General features: G+C 46.2%; 1 protein-coding gene across 3 annotated transcripts in view; it reads right to left on the reverse strand.

Annotated features, from left to right (window-relative positions):
* LOC147032689 (plexin-B1-like) overlaps window positions 1-21824 on the reverse strand; it is a 216961-nt gene that overhangs the window by 38088 nt on the left and 157049 nt on the right. For all 3 annotated transcript variants that reach the window (XM_085870498.1, XM_085870497.1, XM_085870499.1), the window contains exons 18-23: window positions 19236-19362; window positions 18777-19013; window positions 13785-13934; window positions 13302-13444; window positions 8087-8187; window positions 7117-7331 (exon numbers count right to left, since the gene is read on the reverse strand). In XM_085870498.1, the coding sequence (XP_085726624.1) occupies window positions 7117-7331; window positions 8087-8187; window positions 13302-13444; window positions 13785-13934; window positions 18777-19013; window positions 19236-19362 (973 nt within the window). The remainder of the gene's footprint in view (window positions 1-7116; window positions 7332-8086; window positions 8188-13301; window positions 13445-13784; window positions 13935-18776; window positions 19014-19235; window positions 19363-21824) is intronic.

Genomic DNA, 21824 nt, shown 5'->3' on the forward strand with positions numbered 1-21824 from the left:
TTACAGACTCGTCCCGAGTCGTCAAATTTTCGTGTGCCATCATGTGTAGTTTTCCCCTAGTACATTTTACCTACGGATCCCTGAGTGCGACATTCATGGTATTCGTGTCCCCAAAATAAATAACCTGAGGGCTGCGTAACTATCTAAACAAACTCACTCATACGGACGACTTAAATAAAATTGCCGGCGCTAAGACAGACATGCCGGGGGGCGCACTCATATGTACAGTACATCTTAACCTTAACTTACAAATTTTACACTAAACCATGGCCCAGGATCATTGACTCTGCAAAAAGAAAGCAGTTAGCAGGGAGCCAGGCTGCCCGCATGCAGTCTCTGGCTCAAACAATGCAGGTGACAGGGAACGTGGCTGGCTGCTCACACGCAGTCCAAGGCCTTCCCTTTCGAACTGAACGCAGTGAACCACAACGGTGCATGGGCTGCACAACGCAGTCTCCGTGCCAGCTCAAGTGGCACACGCAATGAGCACAACGAATGGATGCATGAACACAAACACGGTGCACGGGCCGCCACTGCAGGCCCGTGTTGTAGCTGCCAACAGGGCAGTTCTTGCAGCTTGCAAACTGTTGCTTTCAGATCCTGGCGCACATGGAAATGAACAGGGGGGGGGGGGCAAAGCAAAAATTGAACGGGGCTGGTGAACGTGGGCAGTGGGCATGGCATGGCAAAGGTGGCAGGCAAACACAGCCCGCAGAAGAAGGCCGCTGCAGGCAAACACAGCCGGCAGATGAACTGGCCGGCACAGGCCTTGCAGCACACAGCTGCCGATGAACTTGGCCGGCCTCCGCCCTGAAGCAAAACACGGCCAGCCGATGAAGTTGGCCAGCCTTTGCCGTTCAGTGGAGGTTGGTGGAGGGAGTGCGGTGGTGCTGGCCACTTGGAAGGCGGGCTCGGACCTACCTACCTGTCTCCCTCCCAACCTATCGCCTTTGCCTGTCACTGTACATACCCACTCCCTTAATTTGTCAAACCCCAATTTAGCCCCAACTTATTTTTTTTGTTGTTTTTATTTTTACTTACCCACTATAAATCGTCCCCTAACCCCCTTTATCGTCTTTGTTCGGCTAACCTATCCTGTCACCTAGCCTACTCCCAACCCCTACGTTCCCTTCCCGGAGGGGAATAAGGGAGAGCTAACGTCCTGTGTCGAGGCCCAACGAAGCCTCAGAATGGCCTCCCCAGAGTTCGGCGATCTTAACACCAAGTGGGTCCAGCGGCCCACAACGACAGCGAGGGGATGGATGGTGCGGAGGGGTACATCTCCTAATCTACCCTAACCATTTAACTGTTAAACTACCCCGGGGCTTTCAACAAGCGCTTCTCGCTTAAACTATTGGTTCTAACAACCCAGATTCCCGTCGCCTGTGTTGGTGTCCTTACAATTTCGGGCCTCGCCCCCCAATTTTCTCTCCGTGCCCTCACACGGTCTCCTGGCTGGGACACGTGGCTCCCTTTGGCAGGCACGACCCTCTGCCGAATCTCCCGCTATGGCACCCCCGGGCACTACACTGCCTCCGAGCCTACCAGCTCCCTAACACCCGGGAGTGCCCCCATGGCACCTCCCCTGAAACGCACACGTGGCAGGCCGGCCTCCCGGGCCCCTTTCCGAGGGTCACCCGTGCCCACAACACTGCCCACGCGGCTAATGGCGCCCCGGGCCCCCGCACCAAGCAGGCGCACCCGTGCCCACTACGCTATCCCGGCCCCCCATGGGCCCTTGGCCTACCGCGGCCGACTAGCCTGGTGCCCGGGGTACCCACTCAGCGATACTCACCTTTCGCAGCCACGCTCCCAAGCCCGTCAACAGGGCTCCTGCACCCCTCCAAATGGGTCTCGAGCCTACTTTCCCACCAACAACAAAACGACCTCCATTTTTCAATTTGACTAACCCAACTAACTTACTTTATACTGACCCCGGGGTCCCTTGGGCGGGAGTCACTCCTCCCCCCAATCACTCATCGCACCATGCATTCCCCAATCGCTCCACACACAGACCCGCTGGCCTCACTCACTCACCATGTACTCACCTCACAACTCACCAACTCTTCAACACACACACCGCTGAACTCTGCCATCCTTCTAACTGCATCCCCTAACTAACTCGTGCTCCCACGTCGTCCCTTACACTATAGCACGTTCCATTTAACACTACGTAGCTAAGCTACGTCCCCTCTACACATTCACAAGTCTGTCTCTGTCTCCTAACTCAAAAATTCATTTTATTTCCCCACCTAAATCTGGCTACAATCCCTCTAACTAATCCATTCCACGGACTCCATGAGGACTTACCCCTGCCCCATGAAGTCGGTCTAACTAAGCTAACCCTTCCCCCTAACTAGTTTTCATCCTGTGCCCAGGTAAGGGGGTCTTCCACCCCTTTCCCAGGAATCCTGTACACCCGAAAGTGAGGCTTGCTTTTTTTTTTTTTTTTTTTTCATGCGCATCACCAGCGCGGCAACTCGCGCTCGCGCACTTTACACCTGCCCGTGACGTCATGCAGCTGCACGTGTTCCTCGTCCCTCCTTGGACGGTACCATCGGCCGGGATACCCCTCCTGCCGGATTCCAACCACACGTGCAGCCATGACGTCACCGTGCGCATATAAAAAAAAAACACAAGCCACACGTCTCGAGGGGTTCCCCACGCGAACACATGTGCCCTGCCCGTTGGAGCTGAACACACACGATCGCGTGGAGAACCCGTCCGGTCCAAATCCATTTACCTGCCTAAACTTTGTCCGTCCGCGGGATCGGCAAATCCACCGCGTGCGTTTCCGGACCGGGACTTCACTCTCGCAAGCGAGCACGTGGTGGTCTCGTGCGTTGCACAGCATGAACCGCGTGCTCATTGCTGGGTGAACCCGGCACCGTCCGCGAAACAACTACAGCCACTACTCGGCTTTCTCTCTTCTCATGTCGCCGTCTCCGTCTCCATTCAACCCACGCACACCTGCGTGTCACGACGCACACAGTCCACACCATTAAACTCACACCGGGAGACGCGGCTGCGTGCTCCCGCATGCCAACCGACATCTCCCTCTCATACCGCTCTCTCACACACACGGTCTCCCTTGCACAACCCATACCACTCACACGTGGTGCTCCATTCACTCGTGCCTCACTCACACACGCGGGGGCACTCACACACGCGGTCTCTTCCACACAACGTCCCTCACTCATACACGCGGGGGCACTCACCCGCGGTTCCTCACTCATACTCCGTGCCTCATCCACACACGGCGTGCTGGGAAGCACGTACTCCGGCACCATCGCCACCACACCACTTACACGTGGTGCCTCACTCATACTGGCCGTTTCACTCACACACACGGCCTCACTCACACACGGTGCGCTGGGAAGCACACACTCCGGCACCATCGCCACCACACCACTCACACACGGGGTCGCTTCCACACACGGGGACGCACTCACACCTTGCACCACACACACAGGGACAACCACACTGGGGATTCGTGTCCCCACAAGGGTCTCCGGGGCCTCTATACCCCCCAAGCTCTCCGTGCACCCGTCCACAGCACTCGTCCCCTCAACCTCACAAAACACGACCGAACTCAACTGGTCGTGACTCGCCTCAAGGGGGCATACTCCCTCCCCTCGTTCCTGGAGGAGGCCATCCAGGTGCTCGCACCGGGTCCCAACACGCTCCGCGAGCTCACCCCCATTGTCCTCCACTACCTCCGTGTGTGCGTGCGCGTCACTTACCCCGTCTTCATCGTGTAGTCTTCCCTCTATCGTTCCCATCTCCCGTGTCTCTGCCAACTCTTCACCCTTTACCTCCCTTGTCTCAACTATTATTTCTGTTGTCGTCACCTCGTGTCTCGTCTCACACGTTTTGGTCTCCCCATTTAATTTTTCCCTCTTGGTCACCGTCGCGACCCTCGCCCAACACGTTCCACGAATTATTTTTTCACCCGCCTCCACCGCGGGCCTGTCAGCCGTTGCACCCCGACCCAGCTCGTTTGTTCCGACACGTGGAGTCGCCATTTTAAGTTCCCTGCTCACGGCCTTCATGCCCGCCTGCAGGCATCGGCCCATGTTCTGCGTCTCACCCCGTAGCTCTTTCATTTCTTCTTTCATGTTTGTTTCCATTCCGTTCATTTTTGTATCCATCTTTTCGTTTATTTGTTGTGTATTCGCATCCATCGTCGTTTTCACTTCATTTGTATTTGTATCCATCTTTTCGTTCATGCCTTTCATTTCGTTCTTCATATTCGCATCCATTTTTTCGATCATTTTCGCATTCATCTTTTCGTTCATTGCCGCCAGCATGGTGAATAGCTGGGCCATGTTGGATGCACTCAGCTGAGCCGTTTCGGCAAGGGTTGGGGAAGGGTCTTGGTGGAGAGGGGGGGGGGAGGTGTCATACACCGCGGCCGCTGCCGCACCCACCTCGGGCCCTGGGTTCAGTTGGGCGAGTCCGTGTTCCTGCACAATCAACATTTCCTGCTCGGGGATTCCATCCTGGACCATGGATTCTACACATTCTACATCCATTTCTAATACCCCCGGCTCCCGCTCGCCTTGAGACGCCATCTTGCTTCTCGTGAAGGGTTAATTTGTTCGCTCGTAATTTGGAGGGAATCGGGGGTCGCTTCTCTCACCCCTGGACCGATTCCCGTAAATTTAGCCGGAGACAGGAGAGCCCGTTTTCCTGTTCTCCGATACCAGTGCCGCGAGGAGGGCGATGAATTTGTATCCCACTCCTGACACCAGTGTTGCGGTCTTCGCGCCCGCCGGCGTGCGAACGGCCACGTAACTCGAATCGCGGCACGTCGCCCACCGGACGGACAATCCAGTCGTGACCCTCTCGGACTAACGCCGGGAACCAGTCACGGGTGGACCTTTCGGTCTCACCGCGATCGAGCCAATCAGCCCCCGCGTGGGATAGGGTTGCTCGCCAAATTCGAACTACCTAAGTACCCACGCGGAGGGTAGACCGGGCGATCGCACCTCGCCGCAGGTCGACTTCGGACACGGGCCACTTAAGCGACCCGTTCCGTACTATCAGAATAACCGAGCGGTGTTATCGTCGACCTCGACGGTTCGATTAATTATCGGGCGTATTCAGCCCACTACTAACCCTTTACGTGAAGCAAGATGGGGATTCAATGGAGGAAAAAGACGAAGCGAAGCGGGAAACAGTTCAACAATAAAGCACATTTATTCGCGACGAACGGAAAGCACACAAATACAATTCCACCAAATGCACACAAAAAAGAAAACACAATTCCATTTACACAAAAAGCAAACATAAAAGTGAAAACACAGTGCAGAGCTACTACCGACTACCGAGCACACGGCAACACTTATACAATTCTACTTCACAGACGGCGCCGACAACACATACCCAAAACCAAGGAAAAGAAATACCCTCAAGAATGAGGTAGGCCTGGGGCCGAGACCGGGTCGGGCCTACCCGTCTGGTGATGAGACGCGGAGCGGCGATGGCCCCGCAACCCGCGGGCCTCGTGGACAGTGCCTGGCAGGGGGTGGGAACGGGGCCCCCTTGGTCGCACTATCTCAGCGCGGGGGGAAACAGGAGGGGGTTGCTGATGCTCGGGGTATAGAGGATCTTTATTATATGCGACGAGCGTCTCCACCTCGGCCAGGTCGCGCTGCCGGCCTCCCTCGGGCGCGCAGCTCCTTGCACGACGCGAGCACCCCCTCGTCCGCCCTCGCCGCCTCTCCACAGCTCCGTCCCCTCCGTTCCGACTTCAACGCACACGACGAGCAGCTCCACCGCCCGCGAAGTCTTGACTCTCTGTTCCGACTCCTTCGCCTCGTTCCGACCTTTACTACTCGTTCCGACTCCTTCCTTCCTCGTTCCGACTTTTACTACTCCTTTGACTGACGAACACCGTCCTTTTATCCCCCCGTAACTTCGCCTTTGACCCCCTCCCTTTGACCTTTCAACTCGCTCCCCATTGGCCCGAGAAAAAGTGGGCGTGAAGGCTTTTTGATCCACAAATTTGCATATATCGATCGCCCTGGGGGCGGGGCGAGTCCGCCCCTCGCTCACCGATTGGACGGCAAAAAGTGGGCGTGTGTCGTTTTGGATCCGTTTTTGAAGCAGAAAATCCGTGGTTTTGTACACGCTGTTCAACGTGCGCCCTACACGAGTCCAGCATCGGTGCCCATGAGTGGCGCGAGATGACGGTGATGCGATGGTGGCGAGTTGTGACGGTAAAGGTCATGGCGGTTGTGGTGAAGCGGCGTTGTGGTTGGTGGTTGATGTTGTGGTTGTGATGGTGGCGATTGGTCCAAAATAAAGATAGTAAAAGAAAAACGGCTATCCTAAAGAGTCGCAGCACGTATAAATGACATGTATTCCCACTAGACAACGGGTTTGGGCCTAACTACACATGCACTTACCGAGATACCTCACCTAAGGGACCTGAATGGTGGTTTGCGAATCTGGTAACCACAACAATATATATATATATATATATATATATATATATATATATATATATATATATATATATATATATATATATCCCCTACTTTTCTTAACAGGCTTTCTTTCTCTAAGGGTCATGACATAGCTTGTACATATTACATGCAAGTCCTCCATGAGATGGTGTACAATTACATGCATTACAAATACATTAGGAGACAATGGATAAACCAACACAGAATATGGGATTTGAACCTGGGATCCCAGCATCGTGAGCTATGTCCTCAGATGGGAGCAGAAAACAAGCCAAACGAACCTGGTTGCGGCTTTTCCCATCTGATTGTTTCTTTCCCAATAATTGGACAACCGAATCCGACATTAGTGATAGTGCGTGTTGATGCAAATTACGAGTAGCCTTCAAGTTTTGTGGCGTCACATGGCAGCTACCCTAAGTGATGCAAAACCATGCATTCGAAAGCAGAGTTGGCTTGTTGACAGCATCTCACATCAGAAACATGTCCAACACTGATGTTTAACCTGCAAGCAAACACTTTCCCCGATGGTTTGTCATTTTTTTTTTGTAATTTTAAGGACAGACATCTCACTGAGCAAGTAACCAGAGGTGGAAGAAAATTGTGTTGTTTAAAAAAAAAATTTGTTTCAAGCAAACCGCTGTACCGTGGTAAGGAAGAGTCTGCTGTTGAGCAAGTTGGACAGTTGGTTCAGGCCGTGTTCTATTGTGACCTTGTGTGCTGCAGGAACGTCCAACTCTCGACTTAAAGGGCTGTCGAGGCCCGGGAAGAAAACTCGCTCAGCGTATAGTTTGTAGTCCAGGAATGGCGTCCCAGACCCCATGATGTCCCCAGACATATCATTCATCTCAGTCATTAGGTCTGTGAGTGAGCACACGTAGAAGGGTTATTGATGACGAGATCCACAAATTCATGGCGGATGTGAAATAAAAGGCAAATTCTGATTGCAGCACCAGCACGGCCCCTTCCCCTTCCATACAAAGCGTCATTTCTACTGCAGCAGTTTCTTGGCTGGAGTTACGATCCTGGTTGGGTTGCCACTACGATGCAGGATATTCGACTAAGGGTGAGGGAATTTGCAATTTGATCAGGGTGTTGGCGGTAGCTCACCGTGGGATTTTTTTTTTTTAAAACATCCACCAACTAATGATGGCAGATGGGACACCTAGTTTAACGTCCATCCGATGGACGGCACACTGACTGATGGCCTCACCAGGCCTGCAAAACACCAGGATGACCTGGGTCAAGATTCGAACACAGGCGAGACAGCTCAAAAGCGAGTGCGCATACCTCGAGGAATCCTGCCAGTCCAGATCAAATTCATGAAAAAAATATGTAATTTCTTTATTCACACATTACACTTTTTACCGTGTCTTGGAGTATCTGACATGAAGAATATTTTGAAGGTCCCTCAATTTGGGGGAACAAAATAACTTACAAAGGAAATAAACTTGCAATTTCCGATACCTCGTTGTAATTGAACATCATTTACAATTTTAAACACACAAACCTGTTGATGTGCAAAACAAGGCAAAATCTGTTTGCTCAGGATTGAAGTCAATCATTTCTGTCTTTTACCAGCATTTGGCACAGGCCACAACTCATCCGCGCTTTACCTGTGAACTGTTTCTTGCACGTATCCCTCACATTCGTTTCCAAGCTCTCCAGCTGAACCTGCACTTTCTTGTAGTCTCGGATCGCCTTTTTACTCTTCCTCCTAGGTGGGGACAAGATTGAGAAACAACCCTTCATTGCACAACCTTATGGCAATTACATAATATATACAGCCATGGGAAGGAGGGAGAAGCTGACCTTTCTAGCGTTAATTGCTCCGACGAAGGGTTAACACCCAAAGCAACAGCTTCTCTTTGCTTCCTACGGCAGTTAGCATATGTCAATGAATGTCCTGTTGACTTTATCCTTTGTTCATACCATCAATCTCCCCTCCGTGAAACTTATCATACTGTCGAATGGCAAAATAAGCAGATCTCTCTCCACCTTGTCTCCAGACACAAGCCTATTGATTGTTGATGTCCGAATATAGATTCAGTAAAATTAATACGGCATCGACCCTCTAATTGTGATGTTGCGTGTACTACTGTACTGCTATCAATTGTTCTGGATTAGAGGGATGCAAAGCAGTCCAGACCTAAAGCCTGTTCCAAACTATCTGAGTCAACATTCGATGGTTGGTTGCTCTTTGCAGGTCAGTCTGGAGACATCGTTCTGTTGAAAAGTGGTTTCTTCCAGCAAGGATGAGCAGATAATGCTGAATGAAATCTCTTGGTGAAGTGCCCTTCTTAATGCACCCCCCCCCTTCCTCTACCCCAAAAGACACAGCAGTACAATGAACAAGGTCTTGAAAGCAATGGAATTTTGAGTTGTGCTTGCTTTTAACCATCCCAATGGCATGGACACACTCAATTGGTGTTAAATGGACACCAAGCCATTCCTAAACTGACTGAAAAGCACATGGGTGGCCAATTTATAGAGGGTCTTGACATGAGTCCCATTTGAAATACCACACAATGTGTTAATTTATCCATTGTATGCTAATGTTCTTGTAACTCGTGAAAAAGTACACTGATGCCTCCTCGCGCGCTCCTCGCAAGACTGCATCTGATTGATATAAAAGTTCCATGAGCATTGGATTATTGCATTAAAAAATGAGAAGGGCATTCGGTAGAGCGCATACATCTGCGAGGCTCAATCGTTGATGTTTTTTATCCCATTGACGGGCCGGATCTGGATTCAGACCCAAACTAAAATTTAATGAGCTCGTTATTGTCACCTTACCAACATATCCACCAAGTTTTGTCCAAATCCGTCCCTAACTTTTGAGATAAAATGCTATATGTAGTTTTTGGCCCAATCTCTCAATGGTGAAGAATCACTTAAATTCTGGGATTCAGATCTTCACCAAAATAAAACGAATTCATCCTTGTCACACACACAACCTGCTCAACAAATTTCATCCAAATCTGACAACAACGTTTTGAGATATCCTGCACACAAACAAAGAAACCTCTGTCCACCTTCGGTGGGTGGAGGTAACTAGAGTTCATAGAACACGATACCCCATGCAGTGTTCAATTACATATACAGTACTACAGTTAATTGTTAATAAAATAATGATTTTACCGATCGTTAAGAAAGGCGGAAGTTTAGTGCTATCGAAGTAGCCCAGAAGCAGTCACGAATAGCACCCTTGTACACCATCCCACTGAACCTTTCTTTGAAGGACTGTGCTGAAAAACTGGAGGTTCTTGGAAGTATTATGACAGGCGATTTGTGTTCTACACTGTTCAAGAAAGTGCAGTGCCTTCAGAAAGTATTCACACCCCTTGACTTTTGTCACGTTTTGTAGTGTTACAGCCTGAATTTAGATTAAATTTTTTGTGACTGATTTACGCAAAATACCCCATAATGACAAAGTGAAAACATGTTTTTTTGAAATTTTTCCAAATGCATTGAAAATTAAATACAGAAATATCTAATTTACATAAGTATTCAGCACACTGATCAATACTTAGTAGAAGTGCCTTTGGCAGTGATTACAGCTTCGAGTCTTCTTGGGTACGTCTGTATCAGCTTTTCACATCTGGATTTGGGGATTTCCTCCCATTCTTCCTTGCAGATTTGCTCATGCTCTGTCAAGTTGGATGGGGAGCGTCGGTGAAGGGCAATCTTCAAGCCTTTCCGCAGATTCTCAATGGGATTCAAGGATGGGCTCTGTCCGGGCCACTCAAGGACATTCACTTTCTTGTTCTGAAGCCATTCCAGTGTTGCTTTGGCTGTATGCTTGGGGTCATTGTCCTGTTGTAATGTAAATCTTCACACCGCAGTCTGAGGTCTTTTGCACTCTGAAGCAGGTTCTCCTCAAAGATTTTCTTGTATTTGGCTCCATTCATTGGTCCCTCTATCATGAAAAGTCCCCAGTCCCTGCCGCTGAAAAGCATCCCTATAGCATGATGCTGCCATCACCATGCTTCACGCTAGTGATGGTGTTAGATGTGTGATGAGCTGTGCTCGGTTTCCATCAGACGTAGCACTTTGCATTCAGGTCAAAGACTTGAATTTTCGTCTCATCAGACCACAGAATATTTTGCCTCATGCTCTCAGTCTTTGACGTGCCTCTTTGAAAACTCCAGGCTTGCTGGGATATGCCTTTTTCTCAGGAGTGGCTTTCATCTGGCCACTCTCCCATAAAGCCGAGATTTGCGAAGTGCTGCAGAGATTGTTGTCCTTCCAGCAGGTTTTCCCATCTCAACCAAGGGACTCTGTAGTTCTGCCAGAGTGGTCATTGGGTTCTTGGTCACCTCCCTGACGAAGGTCCTTCTTGCCCGGGTGCTCAGTTTGGTCAGACAGCCAGCTCAAGGAAGAGTCTGGGTAGTTCCATATTCTTTCCATTTCCTAATGATGGAGCTCACTGTACTCTTGGGAACTTTCAACCCTCGAGAAATTGTTTTATACCCTTCCACAGATATCTGCCTCCTCACAATTATATCTCAGAGTTCGATGGACAGGTCCTTGGACTTCATGGTAGACTTTCTGCTCTGACATGCACAGTCAACTGTGGGACCTTCATGTCCAATCAATTCAATTGACCACAGGTGGACTCCAATCAAGTTGTAGAGACATCTCAAGGATGATCAAAGGAAATTGGATCCACCTGAACTCAATTTGGAGCATCATAAAAAAGTGGTGTGAATAGTTTTTGAAGACACGGAGCAGCACGCCCACCCCGAACGTGGGTTTCTGCATCACAGTTAACTATTGTGGTAAAATGTGCTGATCCCGACATGGGTCTCTTGCTCTCTCGCAGTCTGGCGAGGAGGAATACACAACCCTACATCTCCGTCTCACCTCAGTTGCCCTTTCGATATCGGGCAGCACAGACTGTCACGTGACTTAGTTTTCGCTCGTGTTTCAATTAGATTGTGGGGTGTTCGTGACGGTTAATGGTTTTGAAGAAGAACATGTGGGGGTTTGGTGAAATAAGGCAAATTAAACGTTATAAAATGTTATTAAAAGCTTTTCAAGTAAGAAGCCAATTCATTCAATTATGAGAAATGTTGGTTAAATTTGGAAGTAATGAAAAGAAGAAATAAGGAATGAACCAAGGAAAGAAATAAGAGGCAGAATGAATTTGTGATTTTTTTTTGAGCGAAAATATTTGTTTGTTTGTTTTCAAGCTGGGAGGGGGAAATAAGATAAAGTTGAGGAGCGTGAAAGAGAACACTTGGGATTTTTTTTTGTATACATTGTCGAGGCTTGTATGAGAGCTAACACACAATGCACAGCAAGGGGGGGCATGAGACAAGAGGGGTGGGAGAGGGAAGGACAAACCAGTGGGGAACAGAGACATTAGGAGATCTGTGAAAGGGAGAGGGATGGGGGCAGGGAACATGGGGAATACAAGATGGACATTACAGGGAGTTTCAGGAAGGAAAGTAGGGAATTTGAAGGAGGTGGGTTTGGGGTGGATTAACGGGGGTAGAAAAGATCGAGGATTTGGATGGCGGAAAACAAGTGGTGGTGGTGATCAGCTGTTGTGAATACCTGGAGGGAAGAATGGGATTGAAGAGAATGTGGGAGTTTATTTCAAAGGCGGGAAAAAGAGGAATAAAAGAGTGAAGGTGAACAGTGATTCATAATTTTGATAGTTTTCCCAGAAGGGGGTTGCTGGCGGACCTTGAGCGCCCTGCGGAAATATGGGGGGTGGGGGAGGGGCATATCGCAGATAGAGTGGGGGGGGGGAGACCGGAGAGGAGAGGGTAGAAGACAGAAAGACCACCATTCGGTCTGCGGTGAGAGAGTGAGAGGCCCAAAGACTCAGCCTCACCACAGGATATACCATTGATCCTAAAACAGAATGAGAAACATATCTTGAGAGGTTTTTGCTAGTCTTCATGGATTGGTGCTTGAAATTCAAGCGCGAGATGGACGCTGTCATGGCACCTCATCGGTGAGGACAAGAAGAACAAGGAAAAGCAGACAAAAATCATCTCCTTCTTCACAAAGTCTGATGACCGACGACCCTAAACCAGGGACGTTGACGTTATCTCAATAACCTCCAATGCCCTCATCAAAAGTACAATTTTAAGTGTTTTTCATTTAACTGTACAGTACATGTCCAGTACAAGTTTAGGCAAAAAAACAACAAAAAGTCCATAAATTTTAGAGCTTGTTCCCCAAATACTATTTTTCCCATGAGGTCTTAACTTTGTGCACCGCGATTTTGCCCAACGCAAGGTTTTTCAAAATGTAACCCCTGTGAACGAGGAGGGTCTGCTGTATATAATTAAATTTAAATAAAATAAAGATTGTAAAAGTCATATAAATAAATTCTGGGGTTTTCTGCCATTTTCCACAGTGTCTATTACATCATCTTATCCAACACATTACCATTAGTTCTTTGTGCCTGGTGTTTGTGTCCTTGAGGCAATCCTTACAAAAAAAAACAAACAAAAAAAACAAGTAACTTTCCTGTTTAGAATGATTTTAAATTTTGTTTGACTGCCAGACAGGCATACAGAGTAAAAAAAAATAAAAATCATCTCACTCCTCTCTGGAAATGCGTGATTGGGACAAATTCAAAGCCAAAGTAAGTTAAAACGAAAAGACTGGTTTTCCTATTCATGCTCCGATTCGCATTCAAAATATAACATTCAATTAAACAAGTTGTTCCTCGACCATAAACTGATAAGACGGATGGATGGACAGACAAACGGACGTGAACCAATTTCTTAACCAGCTTTTCGCTTCGCATGCACGGGGTAAGAATAAAAAAAAAAAAAAGAAAAGGCCTGGCATCGACCTTAACTGCACCTGTATATGAATATAATGGTGATGACGAACAAAGCAAGAATCACAGCGCCGATGGCCAATGCAATCTTGTATTCGAGCTTCATTGCAGGTTCATTCTCGTACTCCACCGGGCCAAGGTTGAATTTCACGTTTCCCATGACCACCTAGAAAAAAAAGTGCACAACAGCTCCCACAAATTATACTCCTTCATTTTCTAATCTTGTTTATAACCATTTTCCTTGATTGAGATAATCACCCACCCTCCTTCCACCACATTGCATTTGGAGCAAGATCAACATTGCACAATCCTGGTGAAAAGTAGTGGTTGACCTGAGATTGTGTCACATTCAGATTTACAAAAGCTGCAATCATAGCTGTAGGTTAGAGGCATTGATGCATAGCATTGCATAAGTTAATGACTTTTTTTTATTTTGCTTTTCTTTTTTTTTATCATTTGTGAAAATAACAATCAACTTGGTGGTTACTTTGGATAAACTCTCTCACCGTGAAATTTACAGGTTTCTTGGGATATTCACTGCCGGACTCTGGATTACAGTACAGGTACTTGTCTATCAGAGTGCTTACAGTGCAGGGAATGTTACCCAACCGTGCTTGTACCTCCTCCTTACTCATTGCCCTTGCCAGATTCTGACCCTGAGGAATGTACAATGCATGCCCAAGGTCAAAATTACAATGGTGAACAGCACAGTCATCAACCAAACAAACAATTCAACAAGTAGTCTTTCCATTGTTATGGTAACATAATAAAGTAGGACTGGTTTCTATCTTTCAGAATGTACGACAAAGGAAAGGACAAAACCCACTTGGCTCTCTCCAATCAATCTCAAACACCTCTGTCTCCGTCTCTGACACACACACACACACACACACACACACACACACACACACACACACACACACACACACACACACACACACACACACACACACACACACACACACACACACACACACCATTCGTTTTTTGGGTTGAAATGAATTGCTCTCACTTTGTTGATTTTCCAAATTATCAACACCTGACAATTTGTTGAAAGGAAAATTTCAAGTCAATTTTGACAGAAACCATGCTACCAAAGGAACAACACTGCTAGTGGTGGGATTTCCCATAACACCACCCATTCCAACCTCACAGTAAGCAACGTGACCTCGACATACACAAAGTGAGGATGGGAGCAGCAAGGTATCCCAAAGTTGAATGAGTCAGCAGTTTGGCAAATTAGGTTGCAATAGCATCAAACACATGTGGACATTAAGACCAATTTCTCAATGCAAGAGACTATCTACAGCTGTTTAACAAGAGAAAAAGGTTCGAGGCCATTGATGATCGTAAACTGGGCCAATGGCTTAACAGTTGCCAAAATTAATTAGCAGTACAGCCACAGCGCAATTCAGATTCATCAGACCAACAGACTAAGAACATAGCATTTATACAGTGTATATATATATATATATATATATATATATATATATATATATATATATATATATATATATATATATATATATATATATATATCTCTCTCTATATATATATATATATATATATATATATATATATATATATATATATAATTTCTGAAACTTGGCATATTGTAATCCAACTGAATGGTCAATGAGACTCTCAGCTCAAATTTATTTTGTCCAGAAGTCTCAGCTCAAGGATGAGCTAAATGACAGAGGACAGCAGGTTCACAGACGAACACAGGAAAAAGAGGTGGAACAGGCAATCAGAGAAATGCATGGATACAATGCAAGTGGGTAGTTGAGTAACAGGAAGAGAACAAGGAGCTGATATTCTATGCCCCCCCCCACCCCCCACACTTTGGGTGGTATGAGGAATTGATCAGTGTAATATGAAAGCTAAATCTTGAAAAGTTTTTGAAATATCACGCACGCAAGCCGAGTTACCAAGATAGTTGCCATGGCAACATGATTCAGCCAATCACAGTCGTGATCTAATCAAGGTTGAGAAAATGTCATGAGGAATAGATATCTGCAATATGAAAGCTAAATGTTCAATGGTTTTTAAAATTTCGTGTGCAGAAATGTGCGTGGACAGATGATCGGTTGATTGGTTGGAGATCATTTTAATGTCACCAGTCTCTGAACTTGGCGGAGAGGCGGGGGACAAAAAGAGGGAATGGGGAAGATGGGGATCAGATGGTCAGCAGGAGTAGAAGAGAGCAGGGTGTTAGAGAAAGCATGAAGTGAATATGAACAGCATGGGAGGAGCACGAGACAACAGACGCGAGGAGTTGGTTCCACAGAGGAAAGAAGAGAGGGATGAGGATTGGTGGTGAGCATCCAGCTTAGACTTGGAATGGTATGGGTTTCTAGAAGAATGTAGAATGAAGAACGAGAATAACGATCTAAGACGTGTCGATCTCTGTCGTCAGACAGGTAGAACAATGGAAGAACAGGACTGATTGAGGTATGTTAACCACTGTGGGATGCAAGAAGAACCTGACGTTACAAGTGATAACCCTTCTCTTACTCCGATGAAGGTTTAACACCAGAAATTTCATCATCTCATTGCTTCCCGGGGTGGTTGGAGCATATCTCAATATTAAGCATCCTATTTATTTCATCCATTGTTCCTTCTGGAAGAATGCATGTAACCTGGGGGCTGGGTTGTATGAAAAGGAGAGAGGACAGGAGTAGTTGTATCAATGAGCAAGAATTGAGAGAGTAGAAAAGTACTCCGTGCAAGTAGGAACTGGGAGGACACAAGGTGGCAACGAACAATCAGCATTGTAGGAGTTAATGCATAACAAATTGATAGTCTACCAGTCTCCCTGTGGTGGTGGGCAAGAAGCAGACCCCAGGACATGGCCGTCGGCGAGGAGATTACGATTATACAAAATGATTGGACTCAATTGCCTCGAGAAAAGCAAGAAGGAAAGCAGCGGCACCAGCCCAAGAGTGGGGGGAATACACCATGGTACTTCGGACGATGGCGTTGTGGACCATAATGAGCTGTGTGTGGCTCAGAAGGGACTTGACTGTGGAGAATACCAAATCACTCCCCAGGCCTCGAGGCCAGTGTGGAGACAGAATCTGCCCAACACAAGTTATGACATCGTGAGGACTAAGATATACAGGGACTGCAACTCTCACTGGGGTTAGCCAGCTCAATTAACTTGGAGGTTTAACAGCTGATCCTTAGCAAGGGACAAAGTGAGACTTGAAAGACATGTTCTAAACATCTGATCAATGGCGTTTTTCAGACACGTAGATAAGAATAAAACAGAAGTCGACCTCTTACAAGTCTGGTGTCCAGTTCTGCACAAGAAATCAACAAAATACACATAACACTAACCATGCAGACCAAGAATGCCCAAGGGATTGGGATTGTCACAGACCAAGGGATTGTTCTAAAACGCAGCTTTGCAGCACATCATTCTCGAGAGGACATTCACCGGACCGAATATACCATGAAGAAACCTACAGCATCTGCTCAGAAAGAAAATTCAGATCACCATTCAAGAGGCACACATCTGGAAAGTAAGGGTAGGTGCTTGATAGATTCTAAAGCCTGAGAGAGATGACCAGAGATATGGCCCTCACTTCTCCTTTGAGATTTACAACATCCATCCATAGAGCAGAAAGAAGCAGCAAGTCAAAGGAAGAATAACCAGATGCAAGCCAAATTGATGTTCAAATATTACAGAGTACGAGAAGAGATGACGACTGAGGTCTACAGCAAAGTGACTCCATCACTTTGCTTACGATGAAGGTCGACTGGTCTTTATTGTAGCGGGAGAGACTTGGGAGCATTCTTGTGAATGGAGGTGATATTTTTGCAACTTTCAAAGATGAAAGCAGGTGATCATCTCAGAGGTATTTGTTGAAGAATGAGTAAAGAGGAAGGATTAGGTCGAAGCTGTTTATGTGAATTATATCACCAATAATATTGAATGGAATTGCAGAGATGATGCCAAGATCGACAAAGAACTTCTCAAACTTAGTATAATAGAAGGTCACATGCTTAAGGGAAAAATCTGAGTGGGGAAAAGAGTGGGTAGAAGAAGGTAGTGGTTTGGGACCTTGGTCTTTATGGTAAAGAGAGTAACAAGATATTTGGCCTTTTCAACAGCAGTGTCCGACATGACTCAAAGGATGGAGTGATGGTACAAAGGGAACACGTACCGGTGACAGATTTGACCAACAACCACAAGGATATTAGAGGGTGGTGAGAGGCTCGAGAAGTTTCACTTTGTAGAAGCTTGATGTTTGGCACTGACTTTGTCGACACTGGAACACACTGGTTGTGAGTGGTTTGCCTTCTTGATGTATGATGGCTGCAACTTTATGGTGATTGTCTCATCATACGCCCAGTGCACCAGGTTTGGGATGCTTCATAGGAAATTGAAGACATGAATTGACAAATCTACACTAATAAATGCCACTGTGTGTGTGTGTGTGTGTGTGTGTGTGTGTGTGTGTGTGTGTGTGTGTGTGTGTGTCTCCTCCATAACTCAATGGAACCATGAAACCTAGCAGCCTGAAACTTTGCATGCACACAAACAGGGAACCCAAAGGAAGTGCACGACTGAAAATTGGGTGTTTGGGCTAATTAAGAACCCCTTTTGAATATAATTAATGGCTATATTTTATTATATCCTTCATCAGGCACATCCTCAGCCACCTCGCTCTCTGGAGTCTTAAAGCGTATCTTGGATTACCTCGCTGGGGACTGAGGCTGCCACATTTTTTGGCCTGCTCAACCGTGCCTCAACTTGGAACAGGCCGCAAGGATTTCTTAACGATAAAGTTTTTTTTCCCACTTTCCTCACTCATATTATTGAATGCCTTGATCATCACACCTACGAATCGTTGGATACATTGCAATACATATGAACGCCTGGAGACGCCAGCGTTTGTGGCATTATTTCATTTCCGCCCATGCCATAATCTCGAGAATCTCTCAAACTAAGCCGAATTACAAAATTTAAGCTCCAGAATTGAACTTAGCAGCAGTTTCAACTCCTGAAAAAAAAAGTGTTCATTTGTGCAATTCGGACAATGCTTGGGTGTTTCTGGGTGCACGGGTTTATACGACCGACGGTAATGGGTAAGTAATCGCTTGCCAAGCTAAATGTTCCGTTGGAGTGTTTGCTTGAATGCATAAGCAAATTGGTAAGCACTCACCAAGCTGCTTGGTTGTTCATTTCAAAACCATGAGAAGTTAGACCTGTCGCTTTGCTGATGGAAATACCAATCTGAGTAATTGCTTAAAAAAGAAAAAAAAACAATAAAAATTAACATCAAGTTAAATTTTTTTTCTATTGTTCGGATGATTATATTTAGTGAAGAAAAGATGAAGGAATGTGCAGAAAGTGTAACTTCATTCAGCGCAGCGAAATTTTTAATTTCCTTTTCTGACAAAGATGCTGCAGAGTGAGCAGCAATCCCCTCGCAGTACAGGAAGTATATTTCTCTAAATGATAGCCCTGCTTTGAGCAGTTTACTTACCTCTGCGACAAGTATAGTGTCAAGCTTGTATATGTAGGGTCTCGTTGGGTCTTTCACGTTCAATTTGAGCATCGTGGGATCGGCAAAGTATTGAATGGAAGAGAAGTTTCGAACAAAATTGTCCATGATGAACTGGATGTCAGCCTTGATCGAGTCCTTTCCTCTGCTCACGACTGAGATGTTTGGTGATTGGCAGATCATCGTTGTTGCGTCATCAACCTTGCAGGTACTTTCATACTATAACAGGAAATGTGCAACAGAGTTCCCAAAATTATATTTTGATTTCCATGTGTTAGATTCAGAGATGAGCTTTAATATACTTTTTGTGGAGTATTTGGGTAAAATAATTCTTTAGAATAGCCATTTATGTTCATAAAAACCACCCTAGTACTTAGTAGGTGAACTAATAAATCAGGTCAGATATTGTATATAAAATGATTAATTTTAAAATATGTACACCTCAGATGAGAGCATTTGATGGTGATGGGATCTCCGCCGGCGGCGCGCAGTTGAGACTACAGATCGCATGATGGGATGAGTGACGGAGTCCAAGTTACTGCCTTTTACAGTGATATCACGTCCACCACTGGAAGGAAAAAAAGAAAAGAAAAGAAGTCCTCTGGTCAGTCATCTGAAACATAAATAAAACCACAATTAACTTTTATTTAAACACCGCAGTAACACCAATTAACAACATACTGTTCATCTTTGCAACACTACAGAAATAAAATGGGATCAATATGACTGAACGGAGTGTTCTTTCCTTTGCTGTCGAAGAAAAATTTCCTGACATGTTTTCACGCTCAGGGATAGTGACAATGTGCACAAGAAATGGAGGGGTGAGAGTGGCGGGGGGAGGGTTAAAGTGGTGGTAGAGGTCCATATGCTTGACCAAGCATTGGGAAACTCACGACAAGTTATGACATGAGATCCCTTTCAAGGAACTGCAGTGCAGGAGGTGGACATTAGGCTCCTCAAGCCTTCACAATGCTTGCAAACCGATGTTTGTTTGTCTGTTTTTGTCTGTTCTCTATCCGTTATAAATGCTGAGCAGCAAGCAAGAAAGCATCATATCACGTATTATATTTACATTCTTTGGTATGACTCGGACAGGGTTCGAACCACTGGCCTCCCAGACAAAGCACATGCTCTAACCACTGCACCACCAAGTTGTGAAAGTTTCTGTAACTAATAACCAATCTTGGACAGGTCGCCATTCTGTTGCAGGATGTGATATTTACAGGATGTCGCAGGCAATGCAACAGGACTTTACACACACCACACCACACCATCACCATCATCAGGTTGCTCAGGGGTAAAGTGACAAAAATATAACTTAGAAAAGTAAAAGAGGGAATAATAGGTGAGAGATGGGAATTTAACAGAGTTTGGTAACTGCAAGGAGAGAAGTGAGATTGGGGGGGGGAGGACATTTGTTTTTTTTCTCACATTTTTGTGAATTTATGAATTTGGTATGATAACTTACAATAATATTTATAAAGCTAATCTCCTCTCTGTTTTATGCTTTTGATTTAGATCTCCAAATGTCTCTGTTCCCCACTGTTTTGTGCTTCCCTCTCCTTCCTCTCGTCTCCTTCTCCCTTTGTCATACATTCTGTGAGTTGGCTCTCATACGAACCTCAACATTGTATACAACAACAACAAAAAAAACACTTTTCATACCAAGCTTTGAAAAAGCACAGCATAATCAACCAATAAGAACTAGGATGAAAGTGATACAAAGCTTTGAGAAATACAGTTAAGAAGAAAAAAAAAAAAGAAGATAGACAAGTTGCGCAGAATGAATGAGAGTGTGAATACGAGAAGAGCAGGTGACCCAGGTGTGAGAGAACCAATCGATGTGACATGTTAAAAGTGACGATGTAAAACTTCAGAAATCACCGCCGGTGTATACGAAGCCAGTGTAAGCTAACAAAAAGCGGAAACATGAAACTACGAGTACTGTACACATTTAGAAGTCTTGCAGCTGTGTTTTGTGTTGGTTGAAACAACGAAGAGATTTTGTTTAGGTAATCTTGGAATCACAATCAGTTAAAGCAATCAATCCAAGATGGCATGGAAGAAGGTATAGTTCTGTCATCAAAAGTACTGTCATTTCATGTTGTTACCTCAACTTTTCTGAGTTAGATTTTTGTCACTTTACCCCCGAGCAACATGATGATGGTGATGGCGATGGTGGTGGTGTGATGTGGTGTGTAAAGATAAAAGTCCTGTTTCTCGGAGGAGGAGGAGCTCCTTGTGAGCCAACGGCCATCCATATCTAGTGCCCAACTGTGTCTGCAGACGTCCTCCTGCAGTTGGGTTACATTTTATTAGGAGATTGGTGGCAGGATTTGCACTCTGGCCACCGTAAAACCCTTCATGCCACAAAACATACGAAAAGCACAAAAAAAAAATCTGAAAACCCACTCCGTGGGAGTACCTCCTGTGTGGCTGCCCTCCGCAGGGCAGCTCACCAGACGACGGGATTGGGGCAAAGCCATCGGGACCCCCAATCTTTGAGGATGGGAGGAAAACCACAGAGTAACCTTCCTGGGTCAGATTGCGGGAGAGTATGTCGGAGTGGTGCTGAGGTGTCGTCCACCAGACTCCTTGGGTGGGTGCCTGGAATATCCTATCCCTAAAAGAGGATGATCACCTGTCTCTGTTATCATCTGAGCTCAAGCGTTTCGACATTGGTATTGCAGCACTCTCTGAGGTTCGGAGACAGGATTGCGGCGAGATCATGGCGGGTGGTTACACCTACTATTGGTCTGGTCGCTCTGATGATTACCATGTCCAAGGTGTTGCTGTTGCTGTGTCCAATAAGCTGACTCCAATGATAATTGAGGTAACACCAGTCAACAAGCATGTTATGAGACAAAGGATTCGTCACTCCTTATGTGTCATTTCCCTAGTCTCTGTGTATGCTGCGACTGAGGCGAGTGATCTCACCGTGAAGGACGCATTCTATGCCACGCTCGAGTCTGTGGTTGATCAGTGCCCCAGGTGAGATACTCTCGCGTTCTTGAGGGATTTCATTCCATC

This window comes from Eptatretus burgeri, chromosome 2, assembly GCF_056783735.1.
Source record: "Eptatretus burgeri isolate ZD-2024b chromosome 2, Ebu_testis_v1, whole genome shotgun sequence".
In the NCBI taxonomy this organism is placed as follows: domain Eukaryota; kingdom Metazoa; phylum Chordata; class Myxini; order Myxiniformes; family Myxinidae; genus Eptatretus; species Eptatretus burgeri.